General features: G+C 38.1%; 1 protein-coding gene across 3 annotated transcripts in view; it reads right to left on the bottom strand.

The window, feature by feature from the left end:
- Window positions 1-6,303: 6,303 nt before the first annotated feature.
- The window catches only part of mpp2b (MAGUK p55 scaffold protein 2b), a 67,467-nt gene continuing 55,351 nt past the window's right edge, over window positions 6,304-18,419 (bottom strand). For all 3 annotated transcript variants that reach the window (XM_030122175.1, XM_030122176.1, XM_030122174.1), the window contains 7 exons: window positions 15,436-15,567; window positions 14,498-14,600; window positions 13,392-13,460; window positions 13,112-13,273; window positions 10,957-11,159; window positions 10,496-10,624; window positions 6,304-7,335 (listed from right to left, as the gene is read on the bottom strand). In XM_030122175.1, the coding sequence (XP_029978035.1) occupies window positions 7,159-7,335; window positions 10,496-10,624; window positions 10,957-11,159; window positions 13,112-13,273; window positions 13,392-13,460; window positions 14,498-14,600; window positions 15,436-15,567 (975 nt within the window). In that variant the 3' untranslated portion in view covers window positions 6,304-7,158. The remainder of the gene's footprint in view (window positions 7,336-10,495; window positions 10,625-10,956; window positions 11,160-13,111; window positions 13,274-13,391; window positions 13,461-14,497; window positions 14,601-15,435; window positions 15,568-18,419) is intronic.

Below are 18,419 nucleotides of genomic sequence, written 5' to 3'. Positions count from 1 at the left end.
TCTGTTTGGAATCGTCAGAACACTCACAGTTCAGTCTGAACATAGCAAACATAACATCCCATCATAACTTTATACCTTCATAAGCCGCATAATCAAACTCACCTGTGTAGAAGAAAAACTGTCATTTTATCATCAGCTCCATTCTTTTCATTCGCAGTTGTGTCCGGTGATGAAAACAACAAGTGCTTCTAGCTTTTATCACTTTGTCACGTCCTTTTACTCTGAAAGTTGTTTCTTAATGGTTCTCATCCCATCTGGTCACTTTCTGGTGCTTTGGTCAAAGCCCGCATGTGTTCAGTTCTGCTCACCATGTCAGACTGACTCACTACTCCCTCTAGTGGCCACATTAGTATAAATCCATTCCTTTAAGGTTTCTTTAATCTAATATATTGGCATCTTTGGCAGAACTTCAGAGCTTGCTATTCTCAACATCCTAATGATAATTTTTTTAATTGTAGGGGAAAATTAAACCCAAAAAGACTTTTCCAAACATTCTATATGGTTTTAGTTTATGTTGTATTGTTCATTAGTTCTCATGTTTCTGAAATTAAAAACTGTTTGACTTAGTTTTAGTCCTAGTTTTCCTCCATTTTCTACTCTCTTAAGCCTCTTAAAGGTCCTCTACTCGAAGGGTTTGAGACGCTCTGATAATAACTGTTATCTTTCCCCGGATCTACTCCTAAATTGTTTGACCACACCCATAGATTTTGTTGGAATTTCCTTACAAGGATCAGCTCCTGCTTCAGCCTGCATTATCACAGCCCCTGTTCACACAACATCCATCCTATGGAAAGTAGGATCATTTTTAAATGAATGTACTTGTAAAAGTTTCATAGAAAATCCTAGAGGCATTCAAAACATTTGTACGTATTTTGTCAAATCTGAATTGGTACAATATCTGAATAAAGACACAAATGTTTACATGTACTGGGTGGGGAAGCAAAATTTACAATGAACATTTAGTTGTTTTTTCTCAGCAGGCACTACGTCAATTGTTTTGAAACCAAACATATATTGATGTCATAATCATACCTAACACTATTATCCATACCTTTTCAGAAACTTTTGCCCATATGAGTAATCAGGAAAGCAAATGTCAAGGAGTGTGTGATTTGCTGAATGCACTCGTCACACCAAAGGAGATTTCAAAAATAGTTGGAGTGTCCAGAAAGACTGTTTATAATGGAAAGAAGAGAATGACTATGAGCAAAACTATTACAAGAAAGTCTGGAAGATACTATTAAAGAAGAATGGGAGAAGTTGTCACCCGAATATTTGAGGAACACTTGCGCAAGTTTCAGGAAGTGTGTAAAGGCAGTTATTGAGAAAGGAGGAGGACACATAGAATAAAAACATTTTCTATTATGTAAATTTTCTTGTGGCAAATAAATTCTCATGACTTTCAATAAACTAATTGGCCATACACTGTCTTTCAATCCCTGCCTCAAAATATTGTAAATTTTGCTTCCCCACCCTGTATATTTACACTACTTTATATTCAGTCAGTTTGTAATTTAATTTTCTTTCTAAGACACATTTCTATAACCTCAACATATTGTGAAGGATTTGTGTAGCAGACAGATCAAGCATAGCCTCACTGACAAATACTGTTGTTGTTGGTTTTATTTACTCTGTTCAACTAGCAGAAGAAGTGTTTGACACTTGGAGAACACACCTCCATGCCCTGTGTCTTTAAGCGGGACAATAATGCTGTAAAAGCTCTTCAAATTGTCTACTTCCCTGAGCGCCACATTATCCTCTGACTACGACCAGTAGGCCTGGGCAGTTTTCTCAAACTATCCCCTGGGCTCCTAAACAAGGTAAAAGTGGTCTCTTTGTGATACAATGGAAAGTTTTTGTTCTATTCTCAGACTAGTGTGGTTGATTTGTGTGAATTTGCCTGATTTTCTTACAGTTGTAATAAATGACAGGTTTATAGGATGAAGGTCCAATGTCAGCTGCTAAAACCACAACAGTAAACTCCCACCTGAAGACGAACATGTTGGTTATATGTGGAGTTTTACGGCGGTTTTGCATGTCAGCTGAAACACTGCTGATCTGCTCTTTGATTTTTTTATAATGATGTTTTTAGTGAAATACTGTGGGGTCACCTGAGGGCACACAGCAGTGATTGGACAGTTGAGTCATGTTATTGTGACATCAAATCACAGGTGGAATTTCCACATGTAGACGCAGTGTATTCATCTGATGGACTGTGCATCATAGTATCATATCTGGAGCACAAGTTAAAGTGTAGGCGATACTTTTGTTTTGTCAGATATGTTAACAGGTTGACATACGTCCAGCCATGAGCAGATTACAAGCTATCCTTAAATATATGTAAGTGATCGACAAAAATCAAGCATGTTTCTGTCCATTCCAGTAGAGATTCAAAGTGAGGAATGAACTTGCGGTCTGGTCCGTGTGTTTCCAGATTCCCGTCTTCGATGGTGTTCATAGCCACAGTAATGCTGTGCTTCTTTCTCCACGCCATGAAGAAAAGAGCAGTGTACAACATTACCACGACAACGACAGGAGAAGACGACGCTTCTTCAGTGATTTCCACGATATCAGAGCCTGAAGATCAGACACATGTGGACAGAATTTACGATACATGCCCTCCTCGCTACAGCACAGTGGATCTGCCGCCGCCGTACTCACTGGTGTGTGACTCACTGAACATTCATGAACAGGGGTTGATCAGTTATCAGACGGACGCTGCATTCAGCATCTTTATAATATGCTGTTTCATGGTTTTTATCCTGCCCTCCGAAGGGGAGGCAAGGGGTATTATTTTTGGATCGGTTTGTTTGTTTGTTTGTTTGTTAACACTCTAGCAGCAAAACTATTGGTTGAATTCATACCAAATTGGGTTTATAGATTGCCAGTGACCCAGAATAGATGTCATTACATTTTGGTAAAAGTAGGTCAAACTTCTAATTTTTTATGAATTTTTAAAATCTTTTTTTCCCTCCCATTTCCTTATAATGGGCGAAATTTCAAATGTCTACAAAAACATCAGTTTGGTTTCAGTTTACTTCACACTTGGCACATATATATAGAGGTAATTGATATGCTGACATCAGCACATGCATAGACATGATGACATCAGCTGGGTCGATGCCAAAATAAGCTACAATGTGTGCGAGGGGCGGGGTTTGTTGTGCCTGGCACCACTTTTTTTAATGCAATATTATGACTTCAAATCTAATTTATTAATGCTCTGCTCTGACCCTGATGCTGCTGCCTCTGATCCCTTTAACATCATTATCAACAGCCAATCATCACTGAAATTAATCAAAATTAAATTAACCAATCAACTGATATGCCCTGAGATTAACAGGAAACTTTATCATCAATATTTAGTTTAACCCATAAAGACCCAGTGCTACTTTTGTGGCAGTTCCTAAATGAATTTTCTCTCTATTTAACCTTTTTCGTATGCAATTTATCACTATTTATTACAATACTATCTTCTGTATTTTGCATTTTTCAGTGTAAATCATGTATTCTCCTATTTTTAATTTAGATGTTCATGAAAACTCAGAGTTAATTCAAAAGTTTATTCAAAACCGAAAAAACTGAAGGAAAAGTGACTTTTTCAGCAAAAAATATCAATAACTGAACATTAAAACAAGTGTCTCCAGCCACTGCCATTTATCCAACTCCATGGGTTTTACTTGTGAATGTTGTAGAAGATGACAGTGTTTCCACATTCACTACAGAGCCTCTGAACGTCCAAATGGGTCATATCTGATGACCATGAAAAGATGACAAACTGTATTTTACACCAATTATTTACATGGACTGATAGGATTAGTGGATCAACAGGTATTAAACAGTTTAGATCAGTAGATGCTTTTGGTCACCAGTGGATGTTTGGTTCTTTGTGGGTTAAATTGGCTGAAATGTGAATATTCTCTTGTTCATATGACAGTAAAATTAATATCCTTGGTTTTTTGGCTAGAGGTAGATGGTGAATCAGTTATTAATATCAGCTGAATTTAACTCTGATAGAGGCTGATGGCAGAAAATAGTAGCTCATAATATGTAATATTAATATATCAGGTCAGCTAGATTTTGATGCAGATTTTTTTGTTTTATTTAAATATTTGTCCATCACTAGTGGTGATATCAGACAATGATTTATGTCTTTTTTTTTTCAGTTCCAAGCTATTTTTATTATACTAACCTTTAAAAATCCAATATTACTGGACCTCTATCGCAGAACGAAGACATCACATACACTGTCATGTTGGGCTTTGGGAAATACTGACTGACATTTCGCACCATTTTCTGGTATTTTCAAACACTGAATCTAGGATTAAGGGAAAATACGTGACAGATTAACTGAGAGGGAGTTACAGCTCCTCATTTATAATCTCTCAGAGTTAGTGTGAATGAACCTGAGGAGACACAATAAATATTAGTCAAATGATAATTATACGTCATTTAACTGATCAGTCAGTTTATATGGTTTTATAAAAAAAACAGTTCTGTTGGAGTGAAGTAAGAAATATTTTCATTTTTCCTGCAATTCTATAACAGTTTGGAATATTGGTTATTGCAGTCAATGTCAGAGTCAATAGTGGTCAAATTGTTGACGTTGAGAGAAGATTTTACCTCAAGATAAAAATCCTTCCCACATTTTACAGTTTGATGTTCAGTTCCACATTTATAGAGTTTGTTGTTCAGTGATTCAGATTCATTATTTATTTATGTGTTAAGATGTTCAGTTCAACACTTATTTCATTCCTAATTAAGTCCAAATTCATTCATTCCAGACATGTACAGGGTGGGGAAGCAAAATTTACAATATTTTGAGGCAGGGATTGAAAGACAGTGTATGACCAATTAGTTATTGAAAGTCATGAGAATTTATTTGCCACAAGAAAATTTACATAATAGAAAATGTTTTTATTCTATGTGTCCTCCTTCTTTCTCAATAACTGCTTTCACACACTTCCTGAAACTTGCGCAAGTGTTCCTCAAATATTCGGGTGACAACTTCTCCCATTCTTCTTTAATAGTATCTTCCAGACTTTCTCGTAATAGTTTTGCTCATAGTCATTCTCTTCTTTCCATTATAAACAGTCTATATGGACACTCCAACTATTTTTGAAATCTCCTTTGGTGTGACGAGTGCATTCAGCAAATCACACACTCTTTGACGTTTGCTTTCCTGATTACTCATATGGGCAAAAGTTTCTGAAAAGGTATGGATAATAGTGTTAGGTATGGTTATGACATTAATATATGTTTGGTTTCAAAACAATTGATGTAGTGCCTGCTGAGAAAAAACAACTAAATGTTCATTGTAAATTTTGCTTCCCCACCCTGTATAATGTGTTCTATGATTATTATATTAACCTTACAAACCGATCTAATTTGTGTCAGTGTCATTCAGCGCTTCCATGCATATTTTTACATGCAATCAACTTGTTTACGCTGCAGTTAAATGTTTATAAATATTTAATCTGCTGCTGAACTAACTGTAACTCTCTCCCACTTTTAACTTTGTTTTCACACAGTTTGATCCAAAACTTACAAACGTCTGGCCTAGTGGCGCTCCGCCTGCCTACGAGATGTACCCGATAACGCTGCCGCTGGCGTCCCAGCACTGGCGGACGCCCTCACCCTCACCCTCACCCAGCAGCACCCGTAACCACCCACAGCCTCAGAGGACGCCGCAGACGTCCTCCAGTTAACCTCTGATGCAAAGGCTGAGCACACACACACCTCCGAGTGTTTCAGTGCACCTTTAAAAAAGTACGGACATTGTCGCATATTTTATATAATGCTGTGATTTTTAATTTAAAAATTATTTGCGGACAGTGAAGTAATATTCTGAGCATATTCAATTTTAATACATTTTTATATGAACATCAAAACTACAGTGTAGTTATCCAACTGCATCTACACACCGGCAGAATCATCAAAGCACCAAGTGTTTCTCTATGTTATTCTATACACTCTTTATTATTACAATAAAGTACTTACAAGTTTGAGGGAAAATAAAATAAATATTAAATAAGTCTTACTTTTTCCCCTAGTTTCTAAGAAGGAACACATATTGTGACAGAAGTGAAATGTTTTATGATGAAAAAATAGATCGCTTCCTTGGCTTTTGAACCATATTAAGGCAAAAGTAAGTATGAATAAGTAGAAGCCACCAGTAAATATTTTACTGTTTGTACATTAATATACACTTCCATCAACTTTCCAATCGGTAATGTTAAGTTATACAGTGTTTGCCTTTGTTATACAGACAGTGCTACTTCATGAGTTTATTCTGTTGGGTTTTTTTTATATATGGTTTCGGTGTTTTCTGCTACAAATACAACTCAAACAGAATCAAACCAAATATCAGTATCAGCACGGTACAGAAAATGCAGAATGCATCAACGTTATTAAAGAAAAAATCTGCAAGAGTACTCCAACATGTCTCCACAAACTTTTCCACTGTTCTGTTTTTTTATCCACTGTATATATCAGTGTGTGACCAGATGTATTGCATGTACTTCTTTTTTTTTTTTTTAAATGATCTATTGCTGTTCATTGGTCAAATCAGAGGTGACATATGGAAAAAAGATAAAGCACATTTCCGAAACAGATACAATCATACTGTATGATCGAATGGTAAAATATAAAGAATGCGATACAAATATGACATTTGGCATCTTACCCTAACCGGTCTGTCCTACCAATCCGACTGTAAACATTACACTAAATAAATATTTTTTTGGATTTGGAAAGGCTAAGAAGTTTGATATCCTTCAACAGACCACTGATATCTTCAAAAATACACTCTACTCTAATTCTATTTCCACATTTATGACATACACACTCTTATCACTCACACTATTGCACTAAACCTCATTACCAACTCTAAATCCTTCATGACGAATATCAGTAGAATTATTCTGATTCCGACAAATAAAATACAACTTGACATTAGGATCAACAAAAGGACACTAAATTTGTACAAAAAAATGCTCAACATGAGGCTGGTCGTGCTGAATCATGATACTTGGCCTTTCACTACAGACCTCCACCTGCATGAAGACAGCCCCAGTAGGAGCTACTAAGGTGAAATTGTCCTCTGACCTTTGACCCTGTGGCCCTTGCACCCTTTTTTGGTGACCTCTCTGTGATTTTTCAGAAGACCCAGCTGACGGGCACCCACTGCTGCTCGGTGGTCAGTTTCTCCAGCGCTGACCGTAGACTCCGGAACGCCGCTTCCAGCCCGTCATTTACGATGCAGAGGTCAAAGTAATGTCCGTAGGCCCTTTTAATGCGCTCACTCTCGTCCACTGTCCTCTTAAGTTCAGAGTCCTGTGGGGAGCGTCTCAGACAGAGGCGCAGGACAGGGACACGATTAGATGGAAACAAATACATGACAAATGGGAGTAAAAATTAAAGTGATCCACCAGTGAAATCACATTAGTGTGCATGATTTAACTGGGACTGTAGCACTAATATATCCATTTATATGCTAATGCTGTACACTGCATAGAGGGTTTAGTCAATGAGATGACATCCTACACTGGATGGAACTAGAGGAGTGACAATTAGATTAGATTAGACTAGATAAAATTATATTATATTATATTATATTATATTATATTATATTATATTATATTATATTATATTATATTATATTATATCAGATTAGATTAGATTAGATTAGATTAGACTAGATTAGATTAAATTAGACTAGATTAGGTTAGATTTGATTACACTAGATTAGACTAAATTAGATTAGATTACATTAGACTAGATTAGATTACACTAGTTTAGATTAAATTAGATTAGATTACATTAGCCTAGATTAAATTAGACTAGATTAGATTTGATTTGATTACACTAGATTATATTAAATTACATTAGACTAGATTAGATTGTATTACATTAGACTAGATTATATTAGACTATATTATTCATTCATTTTCTGAACCTGCTTTATCCTCACTAGGGTCACAGGGGTCAGTTGGAGCCTATCCCAGCTACATAAGGGCGAAGGCGGGGTACACCCTGAACAAGTCGCCAGTTCATCACAGGGTTGACATACAGAAACAAACAATCACTCTCACATTCACACCTATGGGCAGTTTAGATTAACCAATTAACCACAGACACGGAGAGAACACGCAAACTCCATACAGAAAGGTCCCATCCCCATCGACTGGTGTTGGAATCGAACCCAGGACCTTCTTGCTGTGAGGCACGAGTGCTATCCACTGCCCCACTATGTTGCCATATTATATTATATTATATTATATTATATTATATTATATTATATTATATTATATTATATTATGTAAAATTATATTATATTATACTAGATTAGATTAGATTAGATTAGATTGGATAAATTCACTGGTCAAGGCAGCAACAGAATAAAGTGCAAGAAAAAAATATGCATGCATAAACATAGTGCAAAAGACAAACATTATAAAAACAGCTGTAATAAAACTCTATAGACTATATACATATTTATAAGAGTGTAGCCTGTGATATGATTGTCACCGTGTTGGGCTTTTGGAGCTGGTAGTGACCATATTTGGGCCAAAGAAACTGTCAGAGTGTAAGAGTACTGAAGAGTAATGGTACTCTTCATAAAGCATTCCATAACAAAGTCATTTTACAGTCTACACAACTACAGTCAAGCTGCCTGTCAGGAAAAATACATGTCATTAAATAAACAGAAACTCTAGACGTCCAGCTCTGCAGGTGAGCAAGGTGTCATACAGACCTGTCAATCAAACACTGACATGGCAGACATCAAATCCTTCTATTTGATTTAATGATGGATCAACACATCCCTTACAACAGGATCCACATAAAACAGATGAGACTAGAATGACACATTTTTACAGAGAGGATCAATGGAAGTCCAAGGGCAACAGGGCTTTTTGGAGCTCACCCCAGTGGCCATCAGTGGTATCACAACTTTAAGATACCTGACTTCAATTTGTAGCTTAGGTTCTTTGGGTGACAGTCAATGAATAGCGACAACACTCAGCAGCATTATTGATTTTAAGTGCCATTAAAACACAACAAACACACAAAATTGGAAAAGAGCTGTTGTGACTGCACATTTGTTTGGTCTGTTTACCCAGCTGACATTATCTTCACATATTCAGTTTAATATAACACTGTGTAGAGGCACTGTTATTTTACTGGTACACTAATGGCTAATGGCTAACAGCTAAATACATACACAATAACTAATATTTACTTTAACTGCTGATAAAAATGATCATGATCATGCTTCGCCCACTGATCACTGGGATAGGCTCCACAACCCCATGACCCTGTCAAGGGTTAAACAGTTTCGGAAATGGAGGAACAAATGAGATTCTACTATTAAATGCCTTCATATTCTGGTGAGAAGGTGATATTAGTAAAACCCTCTTTATGTTTACTTATATGAAGGTGTTTTGATAAATGTTTCCATGTATGTCAATGTGCATATGATGAGAGTTACAACCAGTTCTTCAGCATCTTGGATTTGGATGTGTCTTCTTGTTGTGTGAATTGCGACTGTTGCAATGAAATGGTGTTTAAAAAACAAAACAAAACACGTTTTCTTTCATTTCCTTTTTGGATTAATGGAGCAAAATGTTTTGTAGAAGCAGAAAGGGATTCTGTAATCCAGTTGGGTGCTCTATGAAACTGGGTTCATTTTGGTTCCTGGCACTTTGCCAGCTTTTTAGACCCAATAATAAAAAACAAATTTAGACATATTTCCCCCCAGGATGTACCTAATGATGACCTCAGATAAATGCAAAAAATTATACTCTTGCTCTGAGCCATCCTAAAATTAATATATTTTTTGCAAAATACTGGGGCTAAAAATAGAACCAAAATTGGGACAGGAAAAGATACCTAGGTGTCAGTGCATTGATACCACTATAAATAAAGACACTGTGTTAAATTTGATGATCCTAGTGGTTTTTCTAATCCAGACATGTGGGTTTTTCATGAATCTCAGTCTCATTCCAGGTTTTGTATGTAACCCATCATGTCCACTTGTGTTACATGCAGAACCTGCCCAGTTAAACGCATATAAATCGCAAATGATTTTGCAACAGTGTTCATTTTTGTGAAACACTCTGCCTTGCATAATTAGTTCAATTCCCAAAATGTACCTGTGAGAGAATAAAGAGATATTAAAAAAAGTAGCGTGTAATTTTCATGTCCTTTTGACCGTGTTACATGAAGATTTTTGAATTAAAAATAATGTAAAATAATATAAAAATGTGTTTTATCTGAAAAATAGTTTATGTTTTATCTCAGTAAATATTTATTTTTTAAAAAAGACCCAAAGTGCTTCCAAACTTGCTTCATAACATTAGTCTACATCTTGTTTGAATTTTTAGCCCCCATGGGACCAGTTTCATAGAAGCACCCTGTTACAAATGCATGTTTATGTTTATCCAATCGGTTGAAAAAAAGTAATAAAAGTGACATACGAAAAACATAAACTTACCGTCATCTGTTTTGTGACCACTCCTGACTCGATTGCTGACCTATTCATAGCTTTGAGGACTTCAAAGTCTGGGGCTTCAATGAACACAACATATGGCAGGAACTCTGACGTTCGCAGCACTTTGAGAGCCTTAGGAGGAAAAAAAAGAAGATACATTACCATCACTATATCACTGCACAGTAAATACAACTGAAGCCTATACAAAATTATAAAGCTGAGAATGTGATTAAGATTAAATGCAACATTTCATCAAACGCATTTATCGAGCTAATGTGTACAAATAAAATTAGAAGAGTCTTAGCAGCGAGCCACGCTTGTCATTAAGAGATCATATACTGATGATGTGCACAGACTGAAACTATTCCAGCAGCAGTAAGCTCTATGTAATTGGTTTGAAAGCAGACAGTAAAGGAAAGATTAACACGGTGAAAGAGGAGGCAGAAAAGCAGTGTTCCTCGAACCTGTGGGTTTACGTCCAGGATGCAGATCTTTCCCGTTTCCATCACCTCATGTATGGAGTTGATTTTAGTGCCGTACAGGTTTCCATCATACTCGCCATGCTCCAAAAAGCGTCCATTTTTGATGTCACACTCCATTCCACTGCGTGTCATGAACGAGTACATCTGTCCATCCCTCTCATCCACCTTTGGTTTTCTGGAGGTGACTGTGTGATAAACAGGCTGGTATCAGCTTTATTTCAGAAAAATCCCAAAATATAGAGAGGGAAGAGAAATGAATGAGGCGAAGAAGGAACAACAAAACAGTTCTTTTTTTTTATCACATTCTGACAAACAGGACACCATTGTGAGTGAACATGGAAGTCTACCTGTACTGGTCATGCTTACGACATTAACTGTCCTTGTGTACTACTTATTGTTACAAGAGAGTAAAAATGACCATAAATGCACCACACTGGACCTTTTTATTATGGGAATTATGCGCGGGGGCAGAACCTATGGGAAGCAGCCATTACAGGGCAGGAGTGAAGTACTAGTGTTGATTCCAGGTGATCGAGTGCGAGTAAACAAGCAGCAGTCAGTGAACAAGAGTGAGTAGATTTCCGGGATTTCTGCATAAGCTTTGTCCGCCATTGTCCTAGAGACACAACCCAGCACTGGCCGATAATGTGTCATCTTAGACTGGCTCCATCGCAGCCCAGGTAATCGGACAAAACAACAAATCTGTGTCACTACCGGTGCTGGAACAGCCCGTGAAGGAAGAAACATGTTGCTGACCATGCCTGACTGACAGAGTAGTGACTTGGTACTGGTACATACTTGACAACAGGCTATGACGTAAATGACGGAACCACTAGTATTATATGTGATCTTCTGAAATAGCTAGCAATGAAAATCCACTACAGGTACCCTTTAAACACAGCATGTGGAACAGTGGAACAGTGGAACACTGTCTGCGTTAGACTGAGCTGAGGGGTTGTAGATCCAGAACACCAATAGGATTCTAAGGCTGCTTTCACATTGACCTCTCTTACTTCCAGTTTCATCTGAACCAAAACTACAACTATGAAACGTCCCCAGACCACACCAAACAGCCAAATCTTTATCTGACAAAAACACATGGTCTTGGTTTGTAGGTTTTCTTCTAGTGCGAAAACAAAAAAAAATGTTTTTTGTATGGTGTTGGCTCACAGACAATAACAGGAGGTTCTGGCAGTGAGCCATTAAACAAAAAAGAAGAAAAGGCACCAGGAGTAGAAGCAAAAATGAGCTGCAGTAGCACATTGGGAGAAGAGATGAAATTTTTATTGGAAACATGGTCTGACAGAGTAATAAAGTCATCTTGGAAAACAACATAAAAATAATGAGGCTTTTCATTTGGCAAAGGTAAACTAATCTCAAATATTGCACTTGAAATTTGTGCTGCGGAAAATAATGTCATAACATAATGAAATCAAATGAATGCAGTCTTAATTTTGTTGATGAATAACTTTCATCATAATTTCACTGATGAAAAAATGTAATGATCTCTCAATAAAAACACAAAAACTACTGACAAATATCTATTAACATTTTCTTCAACAACAAAAACCAAATGGATGTTAGATGGAGACGATTCAGGATGAGATCCAATCAAAACTCATTTCTGGTATGAAGGACACTAACATTTGTCCATAAACTACAAAGTGTTAAAGTCTGTGAGGAAAAGAATAACATGTTTTAACTGGCATACTTTATAATATAATGTACTGTGCCATAGATGTACGATTTTGGTCAACTTAAATCTTATGGTATTTAGCAAATGGTTTAAAAATGTTAATAATGTTTAGTCAACTAAAACTAGATTAAACCTAAAACAGTTAACCTGACTAAAATAAGACCGAGGCAGAATATATTTCATAAATCTATATCAAAAAATACTATCAAAATGAACACTGGATGCATGTCCATCTACAAACCAATGAATCCAAGTATGTGCAGTGCTGGTAGGTGATGATGACAGGATTTGTTAAGCCATGTAAAGCAGAGTTATTTAATTGTAATGTGTCTCAAATGTGTAAAATGCAAGAAAAATATGAGCCTCGGTTTGGACTTTCAAAAATGAGAGGACCGAAGGTTGTGTAAAGAGCTTAGTGTGATGATGATCGCCTCCACTCACAGGGGATGGTGGTGCCATATCGCTGGGGATCTGACACCAACAGCTTGTTCTTTAAACTGCGGCGTCCAACTCCCTGTGCACCAATCAGAACCAGAGCCTTTCGTCTGAAGGGTGGGACTTTAGCGACCTCCTCGTAGATTCGCAACTCGTGACGATCGAATTCTGGTGAGAAACAAATAAATAAAAAAAGAAATAAACAAACAAACATCTGACCAGAATCGACTGGTCATGTCAAGCCCAGACATAATGGTGACACTGGAAACTGAGTTAAGTGTCATACCTGCATTCTTGGTGGTCAAATACATCATCTTTTTTTTCTTCTTACCCCCCATCCCTGCACACAGAGGACCTGCAACACACACATAACAAGGTAACACCTCCAGCCTTGGTGCAAGTTTCAACAAAGGCCCTGTTAAAATGATGTAGTGAAAAGGTGAGATGTCACTGAAATCTCTGCCAGATCATGAATCCCAGAGGTTTACACAGAGACTCCACCACTAGATGGCACTGTGCACTAATATCATTCAGGCCCTGTGAGGCGTCTGTTGCCAGAAAAAACACCTGTGACTAGGCTATCTTCTGACCATCTGTTCAGTATGGCATATTATTTGTCCATTGGGGGAGAGTGTCTCAGGACATACGCAGAAATATGACCTCTACTTTCATTTAATGGCATCTCTTCGAGGCAAGGAGAAAACATGAATGAGCTCGTTACACCTAAAGAGCAAATTATGACATTTTATAACCATTTCTAAATTTGATAGAATCTTGACGTCATTGTCTGAAAACATGAGGTTCGATGACTCGTGTAAACCATGTTCTCAGCTGGGATAAAACATGGTGAAGTGTGCATGCAGGCAGATGTGTCCTTCCAGACTCCAAGGGCAGTACAGCTGGCCTGTCATCTTCCTCTCCAGCAGAAGTGAAGGGCACGGGGCCGGCTGTGACTCACCACCTGTTTTGTTGCCGAGAACGGAGCCGATAATTATGAAATGAACCGAGCCTCTCCTCGCTCTGCATCTCCTAACACAAGACGTGGTTATTGATTAGGTATGTATTTACAGATTTCATCATGGTTCCTCAATTGACGCCCCTTCCCCGTGGGGCTGTTTGTAAGCATCAGACCCTGGAGCTTAATAATCAGCAGATTGGATCAAGCTGCCCGAGTCATGCCGATGCTCATTACCAGTTCTCCACCGCTCACTGACAGAAGAACAGACTGGAAGAGGTGAGAGGAGGATGAGCGGCCGGCGCAGATGAAATGCTTGTATGATAGGGAGAGGAACAGATGTTGTCTTTGTTGCTGTGTGTTTGTGCAGCGAGGAGTCCGTGTTGAATCTGCATAATGAGAAGTGCTTTGCTGCGTGCTGCTGAGAGCCATAGTACCTGTGGTAGCGAGCTCCAGATCTCTCTTCACAAACGCTTTCCTCTTTTCCTCAAGGAGCTGGCTTGGAATTAGACCTGCACTGCCTCCTTCTATGTGACAGGCCTGTGAGTGGAAACACACAAGAACACAAAAAATGTAAACAAACAAATACAGTCTTGTTCGATGTCTTTTTGTGTGCATTATTCAAATATGCCAGAGCAAGAGCTTGAACAATAGCCCTGCATAGCCAGAGTGCCACACTCTGCTGATACTATGCCAGTGCTGGAGATAGGACCAGAACCATCCACTATCATTCTGCAAAAGGGAAAGAAACTCTCTAAGGTGTTTGACATAAATAAATAAATAAGCAAGCCTTAAAATGTTGGAAGAGAACGTGTATATGAACATATGGAGACCAACTGTATTAAAATGATAAAAAGCCTACAAAAGAAAGTGACACGTCTTTGTCAAAACCTGCTATTTTCAGGGTGCAGTTGCAGCTCAGATGTTGGTTTTGTTCTTTCAGGTTGCAAGGGGGAAATTGAAAATGCACAAATAGCAGAAAGACGCAGAATGTTCACTGAAATAGTCCCCAATGGCAGGATTATTCCAGCCAAGTACATCTGTGTGCCAGACTGCCCAACCAATATATCAGCCAACATGGGCCTTACACAGTTAAGTGGGTATCCGCATGTATGTTTTTACATTTATCTTAACTCCAATTAATTATATATTTGGCCAACTGTAAAACATTTACCACCATTATGTGAATCCAAATATACTTATTTGATGGATCTTTGAAAACATTAGTGTTTTTGTAAATTAGTTGGAATACTGATATCAAAAGAAGATTAAGCTATTATAGAAAATAAGCAAATGACAAAGTGAATGAGTATCAGTTTTGGTATGAGCTCCAAAAATCCTGTTTTAGTTGGCTTTAGCTGGAGAATGCACCAACCTGCCACCAGTTGAGGTCCTCCTGGTTAAAGATTTGCAGTATGTCTCCACTATTGAAGCTGAGTCCTGCCTCCTTACAGGGAATCAAGTTATCATGGGATGGGTCGTAGTCGAAGTGGCACTTGACAAAAGCCTGAAGGACAAAAATGTAGAGACGAGAAGGGGTCACACATCGGTACGTCTGCATTAAAACAATGTTTTTACCTGAACAAACTGGCTTTGAAACATGGTATGTACTCGATACTAGGGCTGAGCATTCAATCTGAATATTATATTGGAATACTCTAAGTAGCAGGAGCTGTACTTTTTTGACAAAAGCACAAAATGTCACAACCATTACAAAAGAAGCATTATGGTGATACAGAGATGTTCTGGTCTATAAATCATATCCTCAATATGTAAGGAAACAGGCTTGTGTGATTCAGACTCCAGCAAATACCATCATTTCCAAATGCAATTAAGAAGAAGAAATGTCTCTTGTTGGGGAATAACACTCTGTTGTTATTTTGTACACACACAGAGGCCCAAATACACACACATATGCACAAACAGGACCAATATACATGCACTTAATGCATAGAGAGGTGTCAGAGTGAGCGAGCTGCCACATGGTTAGGCACCCTGAGCAGTTGGGGGGTTGGGTGGATTGCTCAAGGGCAACTTGGCAGTACCCTGGCAGCAAACTGGAACCTCTCCAGCTAACTGTCCATGTGCACAATTACTAATCCTACTGAATTGTAACTCATATCGTAATTGCAATATCTGTCAAAATAATCCCAACATAAGTCTTTTTTTGGGTGGTACAGTTAGCGCTGCTGCTTTACAGCTACAGGCATCACGGTTTAAAGCCACTCTGTGTAGAGTTTGGATGGGCCTCCTCCTACAGTCCAAAGAGAGTAGGTGTATTGGTTAAATGGTAAATCTAAATGGCTCGTAGGTGTGATTTTGTGCGTGAATGGTTGTCTGTCTCTATGGCTACATTCAAACTGCCAGGATTGGGGCTCAATCCAGATTGACTAAAATCGGATTTATTTGCTTCGCAGCTCACAATATTTTTTATCATATTTATTTTATTACAGTGAAAACTTACATGACCTGAACCACATGTACAAAACACTGGAGTTATAAGTGTTCAGATTAGTTCAGTAAATGTACTAATTATCTGTGAGGACCCCCACTACAAGTAAAATTGTGCATTCTAAACCATACTGTTAAGTACAAGTGTAAAGTAGTCACTGGGCAGTGACTGTTTTACTATTATAAAGAGGGTGTCCACAAAGTCTCTGTACAATTTTAAAAATACGTTACAAAAGCAAGTGATGAGATATGTTAATCAGATCTGTTGTATGCACTCAGTGGTTGTCACAGTTTTTAATCACATTGCATTTGTGTGTTTCAGGTACCCTGTTGATGAAGTAGGTTCTGTTAAATAAACCCCTAAAAATGGCTACTCCTCAAAAAAAGGCAGTGTATATCATGGTTTACTGAAACAAAATTGTATATGCTGACTCAGCGAAACTACAGGACTATGTATGGGAGACATCCACTGTCATGTTCGTCAATTCACGCATGGCACAAGAAATTTATGGAGACAGCGACAGTGTTGAATAAAAAGAGGAGGGGATAACCCATCACTCAGATATCACTCAAGGTTCAAAGTTCAATTTACTGTCATTACATGTAGTATATACATGAAACGAAATCAGCACTCAGGACCAGCAATGTACATTGTAAAACTTCCTATAAAAATGAATCCTATAAAAAAAATAAATAATAATAAAACTTGATAATAACAGTAAAACCTAATAATAAATAATAATAATTGATGCATAAATACTGCAGTGCCCCGCGGTTATGTTAAGGATATTGTGCATCGAACAAGGATCAACGACATCAACGACCTGAAGCCAAAGATCACTGATGCCAGTGAGCCTAAATGAGGCAAAAAACTTCAATATCTACTTTTCATTTCGTGATTATTTCCACAGATTTGTCTATTCATTTGCTTTTGCAATAAATTTGTTTGAGACTTTATGGACACCCTGTATGACATCTTTGGATACCTGTTACTGCTGCATCCACGTGTATGTGGTATTTTACTGCTGTACATTTTTAACGCTGAGCTCTTTTGTACTACGTAACAGTATTTGAGTGACTCCCTCCATTGTTGAGTTGTGACTCATTCAGATCTAGAGCTGTTAAATGAATTCTGATCCGACTGTTCAGACTGAGGTTGCAGATCTTATCTGCGGCATGAGGACAGAATGTGGAAGTGGTCCAACTCAGAAATAAAATGATCAGATTCTATGTGAGTTTTGCTATTTACAATGCTGTAAAGAAAACACGTTTGAGTAATATATGAGCAAATAGATCAGATGTTATTAGCAGTATTGTTAGCCCTGTAATGAACTGATGGCCTATACCCTGCCTCTTGCCCAGTGTCACATGGGATCGGCTCCAGCCCACCTGCTATCGTGCAAAAATAACGGATGGAGGATTTTGCATATAATTCAGCTGCACTATATACCTATGCTCCTTCTGCTTTGGTGCCTGAAAAACATATGATTCGTGGTTAGATGGACGGGATGAGCAAGTGTCCATCACTACGAGACAGCCTTGCTCACTTAAAACCTACTCCATCTCTCAGCTCACTTTCCTGACATCTCGAGGCTACGGCGTTTAGCTCATAAACCAAACCCTGCATCCCAACCCCCACTGACAGGACAAGGAGTCTGAGAGACAGAGAGAAAGAGAGAAACCAGGAGGAAGAGAGGAAGACAGGGAGAGGGAGGCAGGGAGACAGAGAGCCAAAATCTGTAGCCATGGCAACCATCCCCTCCCCCCCTGCACTTGACGCCTATTCCCGTACTGAATCAACGCATGAACATTTAAAAAAAAAAAAAAAAAGGCCTGCAAGCCTTGACTGTACGGTAATATGTGTGTATGTGTGTGTGTGGACTGACAGACACACACATAATCACAGTC

This window comes from Sphaeramia orbicularis, chromosome 19, assembly GCF_902148855.1.
Source record: "Sphaeramia orbicularis chromosome 19, fSphaOr1.1, whole genome shotgun sequence".
NCBI lineage: Eukaryota > Metazoa > Chordata > Actinopteri > Kurtiformes > Apogonidae > Sphaeramia > Sphaeramia orbicularis.
Note: the sequence above shows the minus strand (reverse complement) of the source record. Positions and strands in the feature narration are given on the sequence as shown.